This window comes from Emydura macquarii, unplaced genomic scaffold, assembly GCF_026122565.2.
Source record: "Emydura macquarii macquarii isolate MOO-44397 ecotype Brisbane River unplaced genomic scaffold, CSIRO-AGI_Emac_v2 contig_2205, whole genome shotgun sequence".
Taxonomy (NCBI): Eukaryota; Metazoa; Chordata; order Testudines; family Chelidae; genus Emydura; species Emydura macquarii.
Genome location: NW_027132342.1, coordinates 24,020,386 through 24,046,522, shown reverse-complemented (window position 1 = coordinate 24,046,522; position 26,137 = coordinate 24,020,386). Strand labels below are relative to the sequence as shown.

General features: G+C 36.0%; 1 protein-coding gene across 4 annotated transcripts in view; it reads left to right on the top strand.

The window, feature by feature from the left end:
* Nucleotides 1–26,137, top strand: part of APAF1 (apoptotic peptidase activating factor 1) — an 80,180-nt gene that overhangs the window by 33,631 nt on the left and 20,412 nt on the right. For 2 of the 4 annotated variants that reach the window (XM_067559737.1, XM_067559738.1), the window contains 9 exons: nt 620–751; nt 3,731–3,844; nt 4,513–4,697; nt 7,385–7,511; nt 15,005–15,130; nt 16,070–16,201; nt 18,816–18,941; nt 22,429–22,590; nt 25,469–25,597. In XM_067559737.1, the coding sequence (XP_067415838.1) occupies nt 620–751; nt 3,731–3,844; nt 4,513–4,697; nt 7,385–7,511; nt 15,005–15,130; nt 16,070–16,201; nt 18,816–18,941; nt 22,429–22,590; nt 25,469–25,597 (1,233 nt within the window). Of the gene's footprint in view, nt 1–619; nt 752–3,730; nt 3,845–4,512; nt 4,698–7,384; nt 7,512–7,790; nt 7,904–15,004; nt 15,131–16,069; nt 16,216–18,815; nt 18,942–22,428; nt 22,591–25,468; nt 25,598–26,137 lie in introns of those variants that run through there. The other 2 variants (XR_010921983.1, XM_067559739.1) reach the window with 2 other exon arrangements.

The following is a 26,137-nucleotide window of genomic DNA, read 5'->3' as shown; positions in this document are numbered from 1 at the left end:
TCTTGAAACTCCCTTTCTAAATTTTCCAGGAATTCAGAAGATAAAAGTAGCCAAAAGTGTTCTTTTCAAAAGCAAGAAAGAATCTTCATAAATTCAAGACCTCCCCTGCTGCCACAAGACAAAATATCTTTCTCTTACCTTGTGCAATGTAAAAAAGATAATGTTCACAATAGTCATGTAATTCACTACAAAAACAAATAGATCGTATAGGTACCACACAAACATGACTACTTTATGCATATAGAATGTGAGCTCTTAAGCTCATAGAATGACTGTATTTTGTAAAGTGCTTTGTACATTTACAATGTTCGACAAATTCGGTGTGATATTCCCAGAACTTTAGGATTTCCTTTGGTGAAAATATGATACTGACCTACACATGGGACTACCCTAAAGATATTGTAGAAAAATTTTACAGAAGAAAAATTAACCTTTCAAATTGTGCATTTAGTGAACTTAGCTGCTTATTTAATTTATTGCACACTTTATAGAGATGGTAACTAAAAATTTGAGTTGATTCAGTCAATAAAATATTTTAAAACCAAAAACTAATAGAAATATTTTAGCCCAGGATTTGATATGGTATTAATTGAAAATTTGTTGCTATTCATTGTTGCAGGAGCTGCATAAAAAGATAGTAAATCAGTACAAGAAACATTATAAACTACATATACCTACTCCAGCTCAAGAGGACTGTATGTACTGGTATAACTTTCTAGCATACCACATGGCTAGTGCCAACATGCAGAATGTAAGTTCAGACTCATGTACTTTCTCTTTCCTTTCCCCCACAACCACATATTCTCTCCTTGCATAACTGTTTCCTATCTATAATTTCTTCCTCAGTGTTGCAAACTCCTGTAATTTTATTGGAAGTCTTTTAATATTTGGTGTGGTGTTGGTTGGTGGTTGTTTGTTTTTCTGCAAAAACCATGCCCCAGGCCTTGGAGCCAGGTCTTTCACCAACATTCATTTTTAAAAAAGTAACTTTCTAGCTTTCTCATTATTGCAGAGAAAAGCTTAATAACATGAATCTTAAAGGCCCCAAAACCAGAAGGAAAATAAAAATAACCTATTTTTATTATTTTAAAACTTCATGATTTTTGGGAGCCTCATGAGACAGAGGACAATATCCTGGACAAACTTTAATGAATTAAGTTAAACCTCATTGAATTAAAATTAATGTTGGAATTCATTGTATTAAAAATGCAGTTTTGTGGTGTTGTGAGATTATATGTAACTTCTCGAGGAGGAGGCATGCTAATGTAATTCCTTTGGTTATCATCCCTTTGAAGCCACCCCCTGGAGAGGTTTGAATATACTAGTTCAAACTGGATTCTCTAGCGAACAACAGACAAAAAAAGGATTTCTGAATAAAATAGCACGGTTTAAAACAAGCTCAGGGTCTTCTTCATGATCCAGCAAACAGACAGGATCTCTGGTCCACAGAGGGCCCCAATATTTAGGGAAAGGTTGGAAGGACTTGACCTACTGACGCTGCTTAAGACTGTGAGCTAGTTCTTAGCTAAGTTTGTTATGAACTTGTGATTACAGAAGAAACCCCTTTGTGGGGTTTAAGGACTAATCATCTGCTAGAGCCCATGTCGGAGTTGGGGTCATCTCTGGTAAGCTTATAAGCATGTGTGTAGTTTTGCTTATGGTTTTTTAATGTTTTCTCTGTATTGCTTTTTCCCCAAAGAATAAATAGAAAGAGCTTATGTGGTAACTTCTTAGCAATCACTCTGTTATTACTCTCTGAAGAGAAAGTAAGCAAGCCTGCTTAGTAGGGTCTCTTTTTTAGAATAACAGTAAAGGCAGGGAACTGAGCAGCCTGGAAATACCATGGTAAGCAGGTCTCCACCCAAGAGAGGCAATGGCTGGGGAGCTGGAAGCCGGAGAGTGGGTACCTTTGTTGGATCATTGAGATGAAGTACAGGTGCAGTTGTACTGAACTGTGACACCTACCTCGTGATTTTTAAATACTTTGGATTCACCATACTGCTTTCTTCTTACATTACAAATAGCATAATTTGGCTAATGGGGAAATCCTGAGGGAGGGGAAATAGTTTAGGTTAAGTGTCTCAGATTTAATTTCTGCTTTCACCATTATTTTGTTATATGATGTTTTATATGAGAGCCATTCTGGACATTTAATGGTTTATTCTGTGGATGTAGAAGTTGGGGGACATCTACACAGATGCCTTCATCAGGGTTTTGTAGGCTAACACTGGTCAAAAAAGAGAAATTTTGTCATTTTAGTTTTTTTTTCCTTCCTGTTTGTATTTTTTTTCAAAATATGAACAATTACAGCTAGCTCTATAATTGGATGAAAAATGGGAAGGAAAGCTTTATGAAAACTACATCAATTTCTCCAAAACTTTGTTTTTGAGTTGTGAACTTCTGTCAAGTTTCAAAATTAGAAATGTTCCAATCAGATTTTATGTTGTTGTTTCTAATTATTTTTATTACATAAATAAAGACCCTGCAAAAAAATGATCTTTTATTCATGTTGTATCCTCTTGAAAATCCATTTGTGCTAAAGCAAATAAAAATATGTAGGTTTCTAAAAAAAAAATTGTAAACTTTGAAACATGGGATTGTCTTTCATTTGTACAGCACTTAGCAGACTAATGGTGCTACCGGAAAGTAAAAAAATAATCTGGTAGGGTAAATTGGGGACATTTGGAAAAAGATTACTAAGAGATTGAATCTGAAAAAAGTAACTGCTGGTCAACCATATGTAATATAACTTTTATAGCCTTTCATTTCTATTTATTGTAATGTATGGTGGTAATGGAACATTCTTTACTGTATTGAAGATCTGTTACTGGTTGGCTAGGGTGCACTCAAAACAGAAGTCCTGTGTCCATATCTGGGATGCAAAACTTTCAAAGACTTTAAAGAAGTGGTTTGGGTTTTCATCTCATTTATCATATTTTATGGAATATCCCTCCTCCCCATCCCCCCGGCCACTATTATAAATATTTCACTGCTTAGAAGTGGCTTTAACACTTGCTACTGTAGGTGGGGCGTTAAAGTCTGTCTTTAACTTGAAAAATTGGTTTTCTCTGCTCTAAATAGAGCTAATTAATTTTATATTTAGTGTGGCGCTCTTGGGCAATAGAATAATGCACTATAGAGGTGATACTAGAAACAGCTTCATCCTTTTGCTAGACAGAATTTATTCCATCCATTCTGGTCGTTTTACCCTGAAACTGCTTTAAAATTTGGCAGTGACAGCTTTACGCATAGTTATACTTCTAATTTTTTCCAGGATGGTGAAAGCTTTGAAAAGTCTTCTCTGTAGAAGGACATTCTGTTGGATTGTATTCTTGTTTTTGACCATCTAACTAAACCTAATATTTGGAAAGCTTATCCCATCTCTCTTTCCATATGTCAGAATACTCAGTAACTTCAGGCTCTGGCTGAGGATCCTTCTTTCAGGATCTTACATCAGCGGTCTCTGACTCTCACTTTAGGTGTTCGTAATTGATGAGGTCTGTTCTTAAACTTTGCCAGTAATAAATTTTTGATTTTATGACTTCTTTTGACATCGTGTTTTTTTTTTCTTTGATGTCTGTCAGTTGTCAAATTGTAAGCTTTGGAGCCCTGAAGGGATGTTGATTTTTACTGTACACATTTAAAAAATGCTAGCTACAACAATTTTATATATACAATAACTTTTTATCTTATATATATTTTTGTTAAACTTGTTATTTTTTTCTTACAGGAACTTCGTGCTCTCATGTTTTCTCTAGATTGGATAAAAGCAAAAACAGAGTTGGTAGGGCCTGCCCATTTGATTCATGAATATGCGGAGTATAGCCATATACTGGATCAAAAGGTATGTTACTATAAGGTAAATGACTAATAATATCTAACCAGACCTTGCTTTTCTGTTTGATTTTAGGTTATTAAAAATAATTAATGGGTTAGAGGCCAAAAGAAAGAGTAGTAAACTATGGAGTTGTCTTACTGTAAAGCCTGTAGTTTGGGGAAGAAAAAATAAATTATTGGAAATTAATATATAGATGAATAATAGACCATAAAATCATATCTTAACTAAAAACTGAGTGTATATTTTCAATATGAAGATTGAAAATTAAGAAATCATAATTTATGTAGTGTTATAAAAACATCGAATAGTTATTAATAATCAGTAGCAGCAGTGTGGTAGGGTTCCCATATCCTATTGGGACAGATTCTGTCATATTACTCTGTGAATTGACCAGTTAACTTTAAGAGGGCTGATTTGGGATTAAGGGACTACACAATGTGAGTAAAAGTGATGGTATCTGGCCTATTATTTGTGGGTAATCAGTGTAATACATATGTTACTTCCAAGTATTCCATCCCGTTAAATCTGTTTGCTAGCGGGACTAAATATAAGTTGCATTTCTGAAAGAATATTAGAAGTATTATGCAAGATGCAAATTTATGAATAATATTCATTTGAAAAATGTCCATTTCCAGTTCTGGGTATAGTATCAAACATATCTGTTTTATTCACAGGATAGTATAGTATGTGAAAACTTTCAGGAATTTCTGTCTTTAAATGGACACCTTCTTGGAAGGCAGCCATTTCCTAACATTATACAATTAGGGCTGTGTCAACCAGAGACTTCAGAAGTGTATCAACAAGCCAAACTGCAAGCTCAGCAAGAACTTGTTAAAGGAGCATTTTACTTGGAATGGATGTAAGTAGTTGCAAACCATCTTGATACGCTGAACTCTTGCATACAGGGAAACTAAATAACTCTTGTGAAAACTATTTTCTAAGTACAGTTAATCCATAAACTTTTTTAAAGAGCTTCATGATTTTTATAAGAAAAAGAAATATAGCTATTTGAGGAATTGTAAATCTAAAAATTACTTCGGAAAGGTTAAAAAGATAATATGGCAGATTAATTCAATGGTTGTTCTTTTTACTTTTATACCTAAATTGTACACTGCAAAAAATGCAGAAAACAGTCATTCATGTAGGTATAGAAAGAAATGATAAAAAGATATTTTGAATTAGTATATACTTTATTTTTTTGTTTGTTTGTTTGTTTGTTTGTTTGTTTGTTTATTTATTTATTTATTTATTTATTTATTTAAATAGATCTGCATGCTCTACTAGGAGAAATGGTTTGCTAGCGGAGTACATCCTAATAGAGGATTTCAGTAATATTAATGAAACTTAACAATTCTTTGCTCCCACCCAAAACCCTCAACTCCATAGGACAACCTTGAACTAGTGGGATGTGCGGGGGTCTAGGGAACTAGAGAGACTTTGTGAAACTCTGTTAGTGAAGACCCGTGGGCATCTTTTGATGTGCTTTTATATGTATTTGTTGCTTTGTTTATTCAGACACTTATCCCATGCTCCCCATTGTGATGTCTGAACACCTTGTGCTTAAACATAAGACCTAACAAAGCAAAGATTTAATAGAGACAGGCTTATTATGTTATATGATGATACCAAACAGAATTCTAAGCATCAGAGTCATCACAATTTCAGTTTTCACTATTCAATCTTGGACTGATTCTGACATCTCATTTTATAAGAAGAATTAATAGCCATTTTGATTTCAATTTTCTGTCACTTCATATACTATCATTTGTAAAATAATTTCTAAAAAGTTATTTGCTGTTTTTCACTTAGTAACTACTAAATTGTCACTGTTAATCATATTGTGAGCAAATTGCTTCTAATAAACTTATTTCCAGTAGATTTGATAATCTTAAATATTTTGGAGAAACTTTTGGTAAACCTGATAAAATGCATCTTATAAAAATCAGCCTTAGCGTGATGCGTCATATTACTTAATTTTAATCAAAGAATGAAAAATATAACTAACCTTTCTATATTTACATCTGTCCCAGATAGAAAAATGACAGTTGCTATAATTGCAGTCCATTTGTTAATTTATGGGCCCAAAGTTACATAGAGAGTGTGACAAATCCTTGAGTGTTAGGTTTTGTATTTGGATTCCCAATAGATAGTGATAGCCAGAAAACTCCCTATTGGTTACACGTCTGAGAGGAATAATGTGTAGATGGTTGTACCAGCAATATAAAATAAATGACATCCCTGGAATGTATAAGAACTTAGGTAGATACAAATATGTGTAAAAGGTAACGTGGAGATCTTGGGAAATAAGGTAGGATTTGAACACATATAGAAGACATACATAAAAGGCATTGCAAGTGCTTTGGAGGATAGGATTAAAATTCAAAATGATCGGGACAAACTGGAGAAATAATCTGAAGTAAATAGGATGAAATTCAATAAAAACAAATGGAAAGTACTCCGCTTAGGAAGAAACCTCTCAATTGCACACGTACAGAAATGGGAAATGACTGCCTAATAAGGAGTACTATGGAAAGGGATCTGAGGGTAATAGTGGATCACAAACTAAATATTAGTCAACAGTGTAATGCTGTTGCAAAAAAAGCAAACATTGTTCTGGGCTGTATCAGCAGGAGTGTTGAAAGAAGCAAGACACGAGAAGTAATTCTTCCCCTCTACTTGGTGCTGATTAGGCTAAGCTGGAGTATTGTGTCAAGTTCTGGGTGCCACATTTCAGGAAGGATGTGGACAAATTGGAGAAAGTCCAGAGAAGAGTAACAAAATGATTAAAGGTCTAGAAAATATGACCTATGAGAAAAGATTGGAAAAAATTAGCTTTGTTTAGTCTAGAGAAGAGAAGACTGAGGGTTGACATAACAGTTTTCAAGTACATAAGAGGTGGTTACAAGGAGGAAGGAGAAAAATTGTTGTTCTTGACCTCCTGAGAATAGGATAAGAAGCAATGGGCTTCAACCTAAACCTCCCTTGCTGCAGTTTGACGTTAGGAAAAGACTTCCTAACTGTCAGGGTAGTTAAGCACTGGAACAAATTGTCTAGACAGGTTGTGGAATATCTGTCACTTGGAGTTTAAGAACAAATTAGAGAAAAACCTGTCAGGAATGGTTCAGTTATTACTTAGTCCCGCCTTGAGTACAGGGGACTGGACTAGGTGACTTTATTGAGGTCTCTTCCAGTCCTACACTTCTGTGATTCTGTAATTGTCCTAAATACACTTTTGGGAGGAAAATGCCATGTTAATGAGCAACAGCTTAGGTTGTTAACCCTTCATACAAACATTATCCCACTTTTGGGTGATCAGATCATATAGCTATCCGATGACATACTTAAGCTCTTGTAGTGCATGTGGAAGGTTGCAATGTGTGTTACGCTTATATCCTGAAATCTGGAAGACAAAAGTGAAAGATACTAAAGTGCTCTTCAAAATACAGATGTACAGGCATTTTTAATGTGGATCTGATTGAAAGAAGAAACCTCACATAATAGTTTTTTTTTTTTTTTAAATCACTGACTATTACTTCTGTGTTGTAGAAATAAAAAATCCATGAAGAATCTCTGCCGTTTGGTTGTCCGTCCCCATACAGATGCAGTTTACCATGCCTGCTTTTCCCGGGATGGACAGAGAATAGCTTCTTGTGGAGCTGATAAAACCTTACAGGTAAAATACATACATAAAATAATCCAGACAAAATAGTGCTTAGGTTTATGTGTTTGTTTTTTAAAAATGCTGGGAAACTAGAGTACTTCAGAGGGAAAATAATTCAAAAGGATATAGACAATGGTATCTACATTATTTTAACTATATAACTTTGTGTTGAGTCATCTTTTTATTCAGAAGGATACAGAATAATATGGTTCAAGGGTTTATACCCCTAAATGCAACTACAGCCAGTGTAATGTAGAGATGTCCATACTAGATTTTTTGTTTTTCTTTAAGTACACCACTGGATCATGTCGCCTAAGGGCTCATCTACTTCCATTGATGTAGTTAATCCACCTCTCTAAGCGGTAGCTAAGCTGGTGAAAGAATTCTTCCATCAACCTAACCATGTCTACACAGAGGGGTAGGTTCCCCTAACTTCAGTGCTCAGGAGATGAAATTTTTCACAGCCCTGAACAATGTGGTGGGATTATTAATAATATTATAAATTATTAATATTAATATCATCTGGTGGGCTCATAACTTAACCATTAACTCCTTTAAGTCCAAAGGCCAAATGGTATTTTATCTAATTGCTCTAAACATGCCTAACAGCCTAAAAATAAGCCATCACTATGTCCAACACAGTAACAGTGTTAATAAACATGTGGTCAGTATGTGTACAAATAGGCCAGATCTAGGGAAAACCATCTCATCCTGATATGCTTCAGCATGATCAGGTATGGTCTGACAAAGAACCCACAAATTAATAACTTTTTTTATACCCTTCAACAAATAAATGTCATAGTAAACTTCAGCTAACAACTAATTGAGACAGTTGATCCTAATTTTCAATTTTAATCTAGATAAGATTTACAACCTTCTTCCCTCCATTTCTCTTCCTCTCCTTGCTGCTGACCAGCAGCTTTTTTGTTGCATCTCAGTTCACATAGGCTTTACTTCTAAGATAACACTGGTATGTGGGGAGGGAAGGTCCATGTTGGTGGCTTTAAAGACACATTCTTTTTATCTTACTTTAAAACCATCTGCAGTCATTCCTATTGATCAGAGGCCTTCTTTTTAGAAACTTCCTTATCTCATTAATTATTTTTTGAACCTGACATCCTCTTTCCTCCATTCCTTTTGGCCTTATAACTCATTGTTTTCAAGGCCTACCTTCTACTTGCTAGTCAGGCCCTTTCTTTACAGCACACATTTTCTTAACCAAACTTAAGCTAACTCTAATTCTTTAATTATATATTCTACACATAGCTATGTTGATCTAATTTTTTAAGTGTCGAGCAGGCCTAAGTTAACCTCACACAAAAATGCTTTGCCTATTAACTTAGAACAAATGATACTGCAATTCACCTTAAACTTCCTAAAAACTGAAAATTAGTTTGCTGGTGCTGGAGGAGCCCTGTACTGGTTAGTACCAGTTATCCCTGTGGAAATTGTAAAACTATATGTATGTAGACATTTAAACTGTTCTCACCACTTTTGTATAAAACATTTTATCAACCTAGTGCTAGTGGAGGGGTGAGGGGTGAAATGAATTCCAGAAATTGGAGATATAAGGGAGGGGCTTGCAATTAGAAGATGGGTGAGGGGGAACTTCTGAGAAGGAAAACAGAGGTGAGAGTTACTGATGCCAGTTTACCAGCAGTCTGCATAGAGGGAGCCAGCCAGCTCTCTAGAATGCTAGCAGTCAGTCAACCAGTACCCTAGTAAGGTGTATGTATTCCAGACAGCTAAAGGTAGGTGTAAAGAGTAACTTTTTTGTAAACCTTCTGTATCATTTTGGATGCTAACTAAGTTGAATACTCATCTTCATTACTAGTGTATTTTTTAGTTATACACTGTTCATGTAGATATTTAATATATGCTGCTGTTTTTATTTGATGGCTGCTACTACGAAATCGTTATAATATACAGTTCAGAAAATACCTTTTGGATGTACTGTTTGTTTTGCTTTGCTGACATTATTGTGCTTTGCTTCTGTAGTTAATGGCTTTATTAGTGAAAGAGTACAAATTTATCTTAAAAAGTGTTAGTCATAGAGTTCAAGATAGAAGGGACCACTAGATCACCCAGCACCCGCACACTAAACCCAACAATGGAAATGAGACCCACAGGAGATTATACTGTTATATGCCACAGAAAAAGAATAGAAGGGAACAAGGTACACCAGAGTTTGAACTCCTGCAATGGTAAGGAAATGATTAATTGAGAAATATTCAGATAATTCTGGCAAGTGACTCGTACCCACACACTGCAGAGAAAGGCGAAAATCCCCCACAGTCACTGCCAGTCTGATTTCTGGGAAAATTCCTTCCCGACCCCACAAATGGTGATCAGTTACATCCTGAGCATGTGAGCAAGAACAAGCCAGCTAACCTGCTGAGAGAGAGAATGCTTGGTGCCACCTCAGAGCCCTGCCTCATTCTACCCAGTATCCCCTTTCTAATCGTGGCCACCCCTGATGCTTCAGAAGAAGGAGATAAAAATACCTGCCAGAATACATTGTGGGAAGGGTTGAGGGGGTGGGTGGGAAGAGGAAATCCCTTCCTGACCCGTGCAAGTGACTGGCTGAAACCCTGAAGCATGAACTTTTAGGACCATGAGACATAAACTGGCAGTGAGCCCCAGGACTGTTGAACCCTGCCTCCCACCATCAAAAGCAAACCACATACAATTGCACTTATAAATTTGTCTAGGTCTCTTAAAACTAATGAAGTTGTTTTCCCCCACAACTTCTACTGGGAGGCTGTTCCAGAACCTCACTACTCGGGTGAGTAGAAACCCTCTTTTAATTTCCAGCCAGAACTTGTGCATGGCCAGTATATACCCATATGTTCTTGTGCCAACATTGTCCTCTAGCTTTAAACAGCTGTTCACTCTCCTTGGTATTTATCCCCCTAATGTATTTATAGAGATCAATCATATCTCCTCTCAGCCTCCTTTCTGTGAGACTAAACTAGCTCTTCCAGTCTCCTCTCATTATTTAGCCACTCCCCCTGATCATTCTGGTAGCTCTTCTTTGCACCTGTTCCAGTTTATATTCATCTTTCTTGAAAATGGGTGACCAAGTTGTACACAGTATTCCAAATGAGGTCTTACCAATACCTTGTACCAATGGCATTAATACTTCTCTATCTCCACTGGAAATGTCTTGCCTTATACATCCTAGGATCACATTTGTCTTTTTCACAGCTGCATCATACAGGTGGCTCAGTCATCCTGTGATGGACTCAAATATTCAGGTCTTGAGCTTCCTCTTTCACTTCCAACTGACAAGCTACCAGCTTGTAGCAGAAATTCTTATTATTAGGCCCCAGGTGCATGATGATGCAGTTTTCACTATTTACAATGGGTTTCTGTCACTCCAGTCTTCAAGGTCATCTAGATTTTTCTGTATTGATGATGCCTCTCAACTTTTCAGCAAATTTCAACACACTCCTACTTTTTGTGCCAAGGTTATTAATAAAAATACTAAATAATGTTGATCCTTGAGGAAGTCTACTAGTAACCTCTCTCCAGTCCCATAATTCACTTTTCAGCTCAACTCATTGCTTTTTCTCCTATAGCCAATGCCTTCTCTATTTTTCAATGCTTGTATTGACCCTCATCTTATCTAATTTATCTAATAATTTCCCATGTGGTACATGTCAAATACTTTACTGGAATCCAAATATGTTAGCTCTACCATGCTTCCTTTATCTAAAAAATTAGTTCTTTTCTTAAAGTAGGAAATCAGGTTAGTCTGGCATAATCTACCTTTGGTAAATCCATGTTGCATTGCATCCTCTTTACCATTTACTTTAATGAGTTTAATTATTCTTTCCTTCACAATTTGCTCTAAAACCTTGCATACTATTGAGGTCAGACTAACAGAACTGTAATTACCTGGATCACATTTTTTCCCTTTCTTAAATAAAGGTAAGATGTTAGCAATTTTCCAGTCTGTGGCATGACCCCTGAATAGTTAGATGTATTAAAAATCCTTGCTACCAAACTAGCAATCTCATGTGCCTGTTCTTTCAGTATTCTGGGATGGGAATTATCTGGTCTCCCCAATTTGAGTGCATTAAACTCTTTATTTCTACTTCAGATGTGGTAATTTCTATTTTTAGACTCATTTTCATCATCCATACTGCCTTCATGAACATGTTTCATATTATCTTTGTTATAGAAAACTGAGGCAAAGTTTCATTTAGTTTTTGGGCTATTCCTAGATTATCTTTAATCTCTTTCCCATCCACACTGCATAGCAGCCCAACCTCATTCTTCCTTATTCTTTTTTATTTATATATATTTATATAAAAACCTCTTAATTTAATTTCCTTGGCAAGAGCTAATTCAGCTTGATTTTTAGCAATTCTCACTTTATTGCTACATTTTCTAACCTCCAAGATGTAGGGGTTTTTTTCTGATCAGCCCCTTTTTCCATTCCCTGTAGGCTTACTGCTTACTTCTAATAACTTTCTTGAGGTGGTTATTCATGCAGTTGGGTCTGAGCCTTTCCCTACAAGTTTTTTCATCTTTCTTAAGATGCAAATCTAGCATAGTTTTTGTATAGTTGATTTGAAGAAATGCCAAGGCTCTTCTGCATTTAAGCCCTTGAGCTTTGCAGTCCAGATGACTTCTTTAACTAATTCCCTTCACTTTCCAAAATTTGCCATTTTGAAATAAAAAACCATAGTTGACAAGGTGGTTTTGATTTTACTTCCATTTAATTTAAACTGAATCAATTTGTGATCACTCAGTCCAAGGTTATTTCCTATGACCAGCTCTTCTATGATGTCCTCATTACTTACTAAATCCAAGTCTAAAATTGCATCACCTCTTGTTGATTCAGTAATGATTTGATGAAGAAAACTGTCATCTATCACATCCCAGAATAACTGAGCCATACCAATATTAGTAGCATTTATTCTCCAATCTATATCCAGGAAGTTAGTTTCCCATTATGACACAATTCCCAAAAGTATTTATCTCTCTAATAATACTAAAGAATCACTATTCATAGCCAAGTATGACCCTGGGGGTCTGTAGCAGACCCTCTTTTTTGCAATCCTTCCCCAAATTGATTTTGACCCAGAGAGATTCAGTTTTGTCCATACTATCATTTGGTATGTCTTTACAGTTTACTGCTTCATTACTGCTACCCCACCATCTTTACCTTTTGTTTCATCTCTCCTAAATGGCATATGCACTTCAATACCTATGTTCCAGTCATGAGTGCTATTCCACCAGGTTTCTGTAATTCCTATAATATCTGGTTTGACTTCTTGCACCTGTAATTCTGATTCCTCCATTTTATTGCCAAGACTCGCTGCATTTGTGTACAAGCATTTCCCTCAGACCTTATCCAGTTTTCTAGCTTGTGGTGTTCCATTATCCCTTGCTATATCTTCCTTTAATTGATTTTCCAGCTCTTGTGTATTGAATCCAGGCATGGAGATTTCACAAGTCTTTCTCATCCTTCTCCTCTCATCCTCCTAGTTTATAGCCTTTCTTATCAGTCGTGCCAGTCTTGAACCCAGAACATTAATACCCCAGGTACTCAAGTAGAATCAATTAGTTGAGAAGAATCTTCTTTCCATAAATGCCTTCCAGGGATCAATCATTCCAAAACCTTTGTCATAGCACCAATCCCTAAGCTGTCTGTTGACCTTTATTATCTTGCTATGCTTTGGCTTCCTTCTCTAGGAACTGGAAGTATTTGCTGAGAATCACCTCAGCTTCTACTTCTTTCAGTGCCTTACCCAGCCGAGCATGTAGTCATACTTGATCCAGTCAAGTGGGTATCTAGCAGTGTCATTTGTCCTGACACGCAGCACAATCAGTGGACTTTTTTCCCACTCTCATGAGGATCATCTTCAGCCTCACATCCACAACTCATATTCTTGCTTTGGGGAGACAGCACACTTTTCTGTTCTCTGGATCTGGTCTGGTCACAGGCCTATGGTTTATTCTTAGGATGGAGTCCCCCATCACATAGACCTATCTCTTCCTGGTATTGATATGAATCTGTTCTCTCTCAATCCCCTGTGCATCATCCTCATTTTTCCTTAGGCTCCAGTCCCTGGCTATCTGATTCCTCTCCTCTGCATCTTTTGCCTGTTTCTCCTCCTTGTCCCCCAGTACAGTGGAGGGAAAATGTAGCTGTGTATTGAATGGAATAGCTTTTAAAAGGGAACTTGCTAAAATTGTATTGATTATTCTATTCCTTGTTAAATAATACTTATGGAAAAGGCTTTTTTTAAAAGTTGGAAATACACAACTCTTCGGATACCCCTACCATAACCATCTTGTCTGAAACCAAAATATGGTAGTTCTTAGATTAGGAAAAATCCAGATTTTCAGAAATTATTACAAATTCTGATTTCCCTTCCCTTTAAACATAATATTCATAATTAGATTATTTAAAAAAAATTTGTTTAATCATCATTTCCTTTCAACTTCGCAAGAAAATGAAAACAGAGAAAAACAAATTTAAATTACCTCGGCCCTGCTTCAGGTGGCATCTCAAGATTCATTCGAACAATTTTTTGTTGAGGATCAATAGCTCTGAATAGGAAAACTTAGTTTATATTAAGAAAGGGTTCTGCATTATCATAAACGTAAATCTGAGAATATTTGACAAGATGATTAAAGTATGTGATTTCTTCTTCCCCAAATTTCTTCCCATTCTGGAGTCAGAGGAACTCCAGGAATGAGAGATTTTGTTGTAGGGTCTTCCTGGATAAATCTTTGAAGTGTCTTTTCTTCTTCCTCAAAATCATATTTGTTATTAGAAGAAGTCTTTAATATATCCAAGTAATTTGATTCTTATGATCTATACATCTAGAATGCCTCATTTTAATGTAGACTCGAGGAAACAGTTTTCCACATGGAGGATAAAAGCAAAAATACTAATATATAAAATATTTTTGTCTTTGAGATTTAAAATTAAAATATGAATACTACTACTTGACAACCAAGTGATTGTATCCTTTCTATATTCAAAATTGTATACATTAAATAGTGACGAACCCGAATAGAAACATACAATTGTACACCCAAAACAAATTTATTTTCATACTTTTCTAATTTGTCTGTCACCACACACACAATTTGCCTATCGCTGTTTAACTTTTTCACCTCAAGCCTAAATTGTAGCCTCTGACAATATTTTTAAGAATAATTGTATCCCTCCCCCAGATTTCACTTTCAGCAGTTCAGGGACATTCTTATTCTTGTGGTCTGTGATCTGAGCTCCAACTTTGTAAAGAATTAGATATTTAAAATTCTAGGCAAGCATTCCATGAGATTATAAAAATTTTCTAGGTAAAGAAAAATTTAGCCTGAACTATTTGGTAATTTTCCCTTTAATATTATAAGGAATGCTTGAAATAAGAAAATTGAGAGCATAGCAATTGTATGCTTCGTGCAGTGTATTTTGAAATTAGCTCAGAGTACTGTAGGTATAAGATTTCACTGTGTGTTAAACTACTCTGTCTGTGTAGGTGTTTAAAGTGAAAAGTGGAGAGAAGCTTCTGGAGATAAAGGCTCATGATGATGAGGTACTTTGTTGCGCTTTCTCTGAAGATGACAGATTTGTAGCAACTTGTTCTGTGGATAAAAAAGTGAAGGTAAGGCAATAGTGGTGAGCACTTTTCCTCAGATTAGAACAAGTTGTTCTGTTTCTAAATTTGAACCAATTTAAGTTGAGCCAATTTTAAAGTCTTTCGTTTTTGTATACCTTATGTAGAGAACAAGCTTTGTAGGTACTGTTTTTTAACTTGAAAATGTTTGTAAAAGATGTGCTTTTATTTTAGATGTGCTTGATGTAAAGCATAGTTTTGGTGTAAAGCATAATTTACTGTTTTATTCAATTATAAGATGATACTTCAATCTGGCAGGAGCATAATAATATCTGAGTGTGTGAACAGAATCATTACAACAGGAGTGAAATCAGTACCGTAATAGCTTTCTTCATGCCTGTTGCCTCTATTGTTTCACTTGCTTCTGTTTGTCTTGTTTGGTTTTTTAGGTTGCTTCTGTATATATCTCTTCAGTATTTTAGTGAGATCTTAAATGAAATTCAAATCTTTTTCTCCAGAATTTTTTCTAATGTCACCTCAGTTTTTCAGGTGTTTCAACAAGGTGCAGGCCTGTCCATTTTAGTAATAGCCTAAGACTGTATTTTGACAAGAGTGAATTGATGTTATTGGTTCCAAGCATCTTGTTGTGATGACATATTTTATTATCTGATTACTGTTATTTTTAAAAGCATTGTGTATTTTCCTATCTTAGTCACAAATTGTTATAACTTAGACGTAACAATATTTTCCATTTTTAAATGTAAAAATTGCACCTTTTCCCCATCTTCTTTCAAATACTACTTGGAGAAATACTGTTAAATAGTTACAAACTTATTAGAAAAGTGCATTTAATTTACATTAAATGTTCCAGCATAGCTGTAAAAAAAAATAAAAATCCAACAACAAAACACATCCTGTTTTTAATAAGTATATAGAATGTACTTCAAATGGTTTTTTTTGGTTTTTGTTTAAATCAATTCTGTTTAGATCTGGAATTCAAGAACAGGTCAGCTTGTGCAAGTATACGAAGAACATACAGAACAGGTCAACTGCTGCCAGTTTAGCAACACAAATTATCAACTTCTCTTAGCTACCTGCTCAAATGATACTTTCATCAAAGTAAGTGGAAAATGGTGAGATTATTTTTATGCTGCTTACTATTAAAAATGAATTGTAAGTGTACATACACTTAATAAATATAATAAAAAAAGTTCCTTGACTCAAAAAAACTAATTCTATAAGATATCAGACAAGACAAACCTATGATAAGACACATGACAAAAATGCTGGTAAGAAAGGATATAGTGAAAATTCATCAGAAGGTAGCTAGAATTGCAAAAAATGGGTTTTTACAAGGGCTAGCAAGAAGATTGAGTGGCACTTTGCTGAAGAGAACAAGGATGCTGCCCCAGCAGTAGGGGACAGTATGCTAAAAGGTATGAAGATGAGATTTTGGGAAAAAGGCTGATGATGGAAAAGATTGAGAATGGAGTAGTGATAAGAGCAGGAAGTTTGGAGAAAGAAAGATTATGTATAGGGCCCTACTAAATTCACGGTCCATTATGGTAAATTTCACGGTCATAGGATTTTTAAAATAGTCAAATTAATGGCTTCAGATGTTTACATATGAAATATCACGGTGTTGTAATGTGGGGGACCTGACCCAAAATTAGGCCATGGGGGGAGGAGGAGGGAGTCACAAGTCTATTATAGGGAGGATGTGGGATTTGGCACCCTTTTGTGCTGCTCCTGGCAGGGGTGCTGCCTTCAGAGCTGGGCAGCCGGAGAGCAGTGGCCACTGGCCAGGTGCCAAGCTCTAAAGCCAGTGCCACCACCAGTAGCAGTGCAGAAGTTAGGGTCGCAGGATATGTGGGGGGGTTACCATACGACTGGGTTTTCCCGGCAGCCTCCCGCCTGGGTCGGGGCATGTCCCGGCCACCAGCCACTGAGCTTACTGCAACCAGGGAGGTTCCTGGAGGTGGGTCTGACCCAGCTCCACAAGCAACCCCTGGAGTGGCAGAGGAAGTGCCATCTTTCCCCAGCCTGGGCTGGAATTAGCAGCTGGAAGTCAGCACACGGTAGGAGCCTCCAGCTAGGGTGCCTCCAGGCTTCCCCCTCCCCTACAATAGCCATATTTCATGGGGGAGATCAGATTTTACAATCCGTGACGCATTTTTCATGGCCATGAATTTGGAAGGGCCCTGCATACGTACAACCTTCTAATTCAAGCACTTCATCTTTGCCTAGATGTCATAGGGTACAGAAAGGTAGTGAAGAAACTTAAGGAAGAGGGTTATGTTAAAGTGACAAGAGAAATAGATGTTTTTAGCAACTGTATTTTGGATAGATTGGGAGAGATGGGTGGAAGAAGTGAACCAGGAAAATCAGAAAGGAAAAACTGTAGTTATCAAGGCAAAAATGACTAATGCATGGAAGATTTTTTTAGCAATTGGACTGCTGGAGATTGGGTTGGATAATAACTCTAATAAAAAGAGGAACCAACTGATTTAGGAGACTGAAAATGGGGGGAGAAGGAGACGGACAAATCAGATAACACCTGGGTTGCAAAAAATAAGAATAGATAGTAAATTGTAGTTGTTGACAGATGAGAGGCAGAGGACAAAGATTAGAAGAGATTCAATTTTGGAGAGACTGAGTAAGATTATACTTGGACATACCCAAGGATATGTCTGAGAGGAATCCTGAGATGTGAAATTTGACCTGTTGGGGACCAGACTGGAGTGATAGATTTGGATGTTTCCTCTATAAAAGTAGTAATTAAAACCATGGGAATGGATGAGGTGTTAGGATAGTGGCCAGGATTTTCATGTGACTAGTGACTTCATATGCCTCAATTTTTGAGACACCTTAAAGGGACCTGATTTTTCAAAAAATGCTCAACGCCTATCCACTCATTAAAAATCCAGGTCCCTTTAAGGTATCTCAAATTGAGCACCCAAAATCAGAGTCACTCTTAAAACTTGTTGTCTGGTACGCTGGAGGAGACAGGACAGAAACCTAGATAGTGCCAATACAGAGGATGAAAGGAAGAAAAAAGAGTTACTAAAGGTGATGCTGAAAGACCAGTTAGGATGAGAATCAAGAGAGACCACAGATTCGGAAAAATGAGGAGGAAGAGAGTGATCAAAATGAGCAGCAGACAAAGAAAAATTATAGTGTCCTTTTGATTTAGCTAGCAGATCATCCGTGACCTTGGTAAGGCTAGATTCAATGGAGCTCATTCCTAGGATGTAAGACTATTCGAAGGGATCATAGAGAGGGTTTAGGAATCGTGAATAAACTGCTCTTGAGCTTGGAAGACAAAAGGAAGAGGAAGATAAGATAAAGGGAGATAGTTTGAGAAGCACTGGGATCAAGGGAAACTTTCTCCCTCAAGAGCCTTGTCTTCATAAGGGGAAAAAAGTTACCTCAAGTGATATAAAATCTTTAGATAAATTGTAGTGAAGACAAGGCAATTTTTAGTTTTCAGATGAGTTAGCAGGTCAAGGTAAAGACTTGACAATCTCAGCCTAAAAATTCAGGGAACTTAATAAATGAGTGTTGCCACGCTTCCTTGTGTTGCTGTGAATGAGGAAGAATCTGAATTATAATTTTGGGGTTTTTGAATGTAGATTAATGTTTTTGGTAGGAGAGGTTTTTTTATGTTCTTAGCTTTAGGTGGTTTTGTGTTTTTGGTTAAACAGCAGTTGTGTTGTGTTTACTTTTTATTCAGCTTTGGGATTTGAACAAAAAACATTGTCGTAATACAATGTTTGGTCACACAAATTCTGTCAGTCACTGCAGATTTTCACCAGATGACAGATATGTGGCTAGTTGCTCAGCAGATGGAACATTAAAGGTATGCTTTGTAAATAACCAGTCTGTTTTTATTTTATAATGGAAATTTCTATTACTGGCTTATAACATACTTTGCATTTTAATACTGCCTTGTATTCAAGAATCTCAAAATCTTTAACAAATGATAATGAATTAAGCCTGGTATTTTCACTGGGAGTTAGCTGAGTGGCATTCCTATTTTAAAGATGGGAAACTAAGGCTCAAAGGTTAAATGATTTGCTCAAGGTCACAGAAGAATTTTGTGTCAATGTTGGAAATAGAACTCAGGTTGTCTAATTTCTAGTCCTTTACCTTCCTCTCATATAACTTTTGTAATTGAGAGAGTGATTTTTGGGATACATTTTTAAATCGTGTGTAAAATAGAAGATTTCGATTTATTGTAAAAGAGATCTCTCATCTTAAAATATATCTTCAATATGGTAATCAGGAATGATTAACATTCATTGTGTGCTTGAATTTAATGTCATTTTACACAAACCAGCTGAGAAAGAGATTTTTGTTTTAAGTTAACTCTTTTTTCTCAGTACTATAATGTTTTCTTCTTTTCAAAAAGGAGCTACAGTTACCAATTGCAACCTAAAGCTTATACCATTTTAGAGTTACTGTTCAAAGAAGCTTTCATCTTTCCATAAGAGAAGCTAAATCAGGAATGTTAAAGAGCTCCTAATGCTATTGTAGCTGTTGTTTAAAAGTTAATGAAAGTTAAAAGTGGTCTAGTTTGTCTTTGAATGCATCAATGAGATCTGGGGACAGAGCTTGAAAAATTGACCAGAATCCTTTAGCCAGTGGATTTAAATACTGGTAGAGGCTTATTGTCTGTATCCCTCTTAGCTGGGTCCAGGTACAATATCCAGGCCAGAAACCCAGAGTTTTTCCTGGTGAGAAGCGATCTCACCATAAAGCAGCCCCCATCTTTCATGTCAGCTTTGGCTTGTGGTTACTTAAAGCTCTTCCCAAACCTGGGCAGCTGGAAACAAGTGAAAGCCTTGCTTGCTTGCCCTTTTCTCCCAGCTGATAGGGAAAAATTGTCGCTGTTTCTTGTCTTTCTCCCACATCTCTTTCCTTTTTCTGTTCCACCATTGTGCCAGCTGAGAGGAGATTTAGCTTTTCTCTTGTCTCCACCCCTTGCTGCTGTGATTGGGGCAAGATTCCTTGGTACTTCTGTGCTACTTGTATGCTTCTGTGGGAACAAAGAACAGTCACTTTGGATAGCTGCTCAGAGAAAATAAACAAAGAAGCCAGCCAGGTGGGCATTGTTAATTCTGTAGCATGCATCAGGGAAGCAGGACATTTAAAAGCAAAATACTCACAAAGAATCAAGAGTGCCACCAAATTATTTCAACATCAGCTCATCCCCACTGCAAGTTTACTTACATAAATTCTTCTAGTATCTCAGTTCGGCGCACACAAATACCAGTCCCCCTTGCACTGAGCTTCTTACACAACGTAAAGTTAAACTTATCTGCAGACAAGTCTAATTTGTGTGATTGCATTTGGTTTTCATATAGTCCTTCCTGAGAGCAAATTAATCATGGCCACACTTCAGAACAATACTTTCAATAAAATAAACTGCTTTTGAAAATTATGCCTACTATACTCCGTTTATAACAAGTTTTTTGACATGGACAAATATTCATTCTATTCTAACCATTCTGAGAAATTTCACTCTGCATTTTTGAATTCTTTCATTTACAATGAGACACTTGGTATGCTGTGACATAAATTTTAGTTTCAAACCAATATCTTTTCTACTTTTAAGACTTCAGTGCCAGAGAACAATTTGTTACCTTCATCTATCATTCATCTTTTTGGTGAGGGAAGTTCAAATTTTACACTGTCACCTATGAATATTCAGCCTGTGATTTCACTTCCTGAGAGCACACAACAGCAGAATATGTGAAAGCCCCATCTTTGTTCTGATATAGTAAATCAGTCCAATCTGCCTCTTTCTAAAACTGTGCAGCCTGGTCTGATATTTGTGCAATTGTCTGCTCAAAAGAAGGAGATCCCTTCTGCCAGGGCTTGAAACCTCTTCTTCAGTACAGTCAAGGTCAAAGTCATCTGTATGTGTAACTATTTTGGGGTGGGGGTTATCTGTATTATTGTTCTACATCTGAAGTTAATTTGAGTTCTTGCAAATAAAAATCTCACTTCCGTTGCAGGACTGGAACACGCTTAGGTGACTACTGTTATGTTGTTACTTAAATTATGTCCAGGAATTGCGTGTGCTTTAGTTCTATTTTAGGGCTTATTGTTGATGATAAATATTCTCATTTAGCCATAAGGGAAATGAAGGCAAATAACTTTTGTAAAAAGAAAAAAGTTGCTCACAAAATATGGCTGTGATGTTGAATAAACTACCATTCACCAATAATTTCTGCTACTGACCATCTTGACAAAAATTGGACAAATGTTAAGTAAGGAAGAGAGTTTGATAGTACATCTGGTTGGTAGTATTTTAGGATAAGGTAAAGAGGGTTACTGTAGGCATATTTTATTTTCTTGAGTTCTAAAAGTGAGGAGTAGCTTGCCTATAGTGTTACTATGGCCTCAGTGTTTCCCACTGAAGGGATTGTGTAGATAGTTTTAAAAAGGAGATTGATCGGAAAAAATATATAAAATGTGCAAGCAGATACATAAGTCTAATATTTGAATACAGAAGTTTTGACAGAAAAATTGCAACTATGTCCCTGTGGAATGAGTAAAATAAGTTTATGTAGACATTCAGTACAATTCAATTTCCAAATTGGAAATGTCTTCAAAACATTTTAATTTAATACAAAATGATCTTGTATATATAATGGCCTATATATTAAACATCATTCCTATAGGAATGTGTGTTATGCTGTTTTTAACCTTGTAATGTGTGCATGAAAAACTACAATAAACATAATCCATAAAAGAAAACATTCTGTCTGTTAGGGATTATAAAAGTCTTGCATTTTAAATCCAGAAATGTTAGTTTTTTCTGTGAAGTAGGTTTATAAATTGTTAGTATTAAAAAATTAGTATTTTCCTTGTGGGAAATTACTTTGTGCAATTTTAATATTTAATAGCTAACCACAACCTATAATTTAGAATAAAGATTAAAGTGTATTATTATGTTATGTTTCCCCCTGTCTTTTGTGGCAGTGAGGGGGGAGGTGAGGTAGGGCATACAAGATCTTTCCTTAAAAGTCAGCATTTCAGACCTGTAATCATTTTCACATTTTGTTGCTCATTTCTGAACTTCACCCAATTTTTCAATACCTTTCTGGTACTGAGGTGCCATCTCAACACAGCAGTGTAGAGGGGCTATCTTCGTTTTGCTCTGGCCCGTTTGTATACATGAATGTACAGTAACAGTCCAGTTGATCTTGAAAATTAAATTTTAAAATATTGTAAGTGCCTTTTAATAACCAAATCAGCACTGTAATCTGTTAATGCTAATTTCTGTCATCTACACTAATTGATTTTTAAGGCTGATTTTAATATATTTATTCTTTAAGCTTTGGGAAGTGTGTTCAGCAAATGAATGGAAAACTATTGATATAAAAGACTTCTTCAGAAATGCACATGAACACCAAGATGATGTGGAAGTGTTAGTGAAGTGTTGCTCCTGGTCAGCAAATTGTTCTACGATACTGGTGGCAGCCAAAAATAGGCTTTTAGTAAGTACTTCATAATATTCAAACTCTTAATTCTTCCTGTGGTCTCAGTTTTATTTTACCGTAGTCAAATTAAGAAATACTTTGTTGCCAAAGTGTATGTAGTTTTTTGGTACACATGGTTAGTGGAGAATAGCAGGAACATTTTATTATATAAGGAAAAAAAATATTTGAATTATGCATCTTCCTACAGTACAACCCTCCTGGAGATCAAGATTTACTAGTTTAGATATGTAGGGGAGCAGTATGAACAGCTATGGCCAGCCTCTTCTTCATATTCCAAGGTTGCACTTAACAAAGTGGGGTGTGAAAAACTAGCTAGGAGCAGAGAGTGCAGATGATGTATTAATTGAGATGTGTAGGCCTTATAACAATACATGGCAAAATTGCAGGGATTTTCCTAAAGGAGGGGCCAACTTACAAAGTTTGAGAAATGCAGTTTTAAGGAGTGGTGGTAAGAACTACATTAATGGCTTATAGACTTGGAGTGAAATATAGCATACTGAGGAGAAGAAGCAATTCTTTTCCCCTGATTTTCAGACTTATATATATAACAGCTTATTCAGAAATTGTATGGAGCTTTATAAATTAACTTTAAAGTTAAAACTGCTTGGTGACAATTGGTCTTGTTTAGACCAGTACATCCCCACTAACGCCATCAGTATTGTTAAGATGTAATCAGTGGCAGTATTTGGCTCACAATATACTGCTAATATGAAAGAAAAGGTTCTTTTGTTTTGGGAAAAGTTGAGTAGTATGTTGAGACTTCAGTTTTCTCTGTTCTTTAAGATTTTGAACCTCATTTTCAGAAGTGCTAAATACCTACAGCTTCCAATAATGTGTGCTCAGCACCTCTCGAAATTAGGTTCCATATATACAAAGCTTGCAGTATTGCAAACCTCAAAAGTTAAATAAATAAATAAATAAAAAAAAATTTCAGACCTGACCCAAAAAAGAGTCCCAAACCCATTTTTTTGGTTTGTTTACTGATTTTTGATCTCTTGACCTTCTCTTTGTTAAACTCAAAGAGTTCAATCAATGTGAGGCATGTTTTCTAATCCTTTAGTATTCTTGTGGCTCTTCTCTGAATCCAGTCCAATTTATCAACATTCTTCTTAGATGGACCGCTTCCATTAACTAAAATACCAACACTAAAACTACAGCATTAAAACAAATACTAATACAGAATCCAAATTCCTTTCTAAATACAATGTTTTGCAATATAAAATTATTCCAACAATTACTGCAGGGACTTTATACTAACTTTCGTACCCTCCCTCCTTCCCCTCCCAAATCTGCACACTAATATCAGTAGGATTTGAACTCATAACTTTCAGATTTGCAGAGACCTGTTCAACTTCAGCCATATGAGTAACTGGTGAAAGGGAAAGCATGATGATATGACGGGGGCGGGGCACAACTGCCAGTATGTTGCATAATATTTGTGCAATGCAGAGAAGCACTGGACATCAGGGTTCTTGGTTTTTCTTTCTAGCTCTGGAAGCAGATTGTGTTCTAGGATTACAGGCATCATAGCCAAATGTACCAACATCGTTGCTTAAGTCATCTGTAGGGACTGAACCCAGGATTTCTGGATGAGTATCTTCTACTTGAGCCCTGGGGACTGTGGGGAGGCCCCAGCATAATTTAGAGAACTCAGGGGGCATGTTTGAGTTAAAGCAGCTTCCCTGGGCATTTGAAAAGCTGCCCCTCCCCTGAGCCTTCTGTGGTAGCAGCAATGGAGGAGAGGAAAAACGGCTCGTTGGCTGTAAAACTAGTTTGAGAGATTTGCTGGAAGCAGCAGGAGGCAGAAAGGCCTAACTTGGCACAAACTTGCTCCTCTTTCCTGGCCCCTTTGAATATTCTGTGGAGGAGCAGCTGCAGGCCAAGTCCCCCTTGTGCACAGAGGCAGTTGCAGACGGATGGAAGTGCCCAGCAGGCCATACATTTGACACCCTGTGACTAGTGAGTGTAGAGAGACATGGGTAACATTATAAATGTATTCCATGAAGGGAAAGACCTAGCTTTGTTTGTGAAATAAGTTATGGTAGCTTGCCTAACGGCATTTGCGGTAAGCTAGAAATGATGTCAAATCATTGTGGATTGAGTCAGGAGATGATTCAAAGTCTAATTTTGCCATTATATGATTATTAGTATTATAAACGCGGTTTTTAGGCTCTTACAATTGAGTTATTAAAGTGGCTCAAGATTAAACATTGGTGTAGGATAGTTTTTTTGTTTGTTCAAGTTTTGGTAAAGCATTCAGCCTTTGAGTTATGGTGTACAGAAATAAGATACTTCCTGGATTAGTTGTAGAACTCAAAAATGACTTTAATTTTATTTAATAAACATTATATAATGGACCACTTACCAGATTTAATTTAATAACGTTTGGCAATTTGAAAAAATGAAATGACTGAGGAAAAGAAGTTACAATATTATAGCATGTTGACTTTATTTGATGGAGCGAGTACTAATGTAAACTGGTTTAAGTTTTGACTGCATCATACAAATATTTAAAAGAAAAAAATTCATTTACAGTGTTCTAAGAGTATCTGTAAAACCACTGTATTGTGTGTTTGAGGTCAAAAGTACTGTATTTTTTAATATTGGGTATTAAAGTATGCATTTAAATATGCTTTAAATAAATACTTGGATGATATAAAGTCTCTGAAAGAAGAATTGGTCTGTTAATTCAAGGAACATGTATTCACCAATTAGGAAGAATATGGTTATTGAGTGCTTTGAACTACTACTAATGATCATAGCTAATTATTTGCCAGCAGTAAAGTACATATAAATCTTACAGTTTTTAATTAGCAGCTAAGTAATAGTCATAATGTTAATACAATGTAATAATTAAAATTATTTATGTTTGCAGCTTCTTGATGTTATAACCAGTGGCTTGATAAGAGAAGTCCTTATAAGTCACCACAGTACTATTCAGTACTGTGACTTTTGTCCTGCCAATCAGTTGGTAGCAGTTGCTTTATCACATTATTCTGTTGAGGTAAGTGACTACCCATGTTAACATAATGTAAATAGTCCTCCTGGAACACAAAATGGAGAGAATGCGGTGTCTAAATCCACTAGTTTTGGAGGTCAGAACTTTTCTGTAACTGCACATGTGTGTATGTGTGCAAAATGAACTTAGCTACTTTATTATTCTTTGCACATAATTTAATCTTTTAATTTAATTTAATTTTTCTATTTATTTTTTTACCCATTTTATTAGAGATATAATTTTGAATGGTAAAATACTGTTTTTGAATTATACATGTTTTTCATTTTGAACATCATGTTTATTTTTTATATTTCATATAAGCCATAAAATGTACAGTAGAGTACAATTTTCATGTTAAAAGAAAAATACATTAAAAAACTCCAGTCTCTAAGAGATAATATGGTATAAAAGACTCTTGTACAATATACCGGCATACTACAGGGCTTTTAATGATTCACGCAAGTGAAAAACGTTAAGTAGTGGATGGATTACTTACTTTATCCATAATGGTCCCAGAACATTTAAGAGTATTGTATTTTCTAAAAG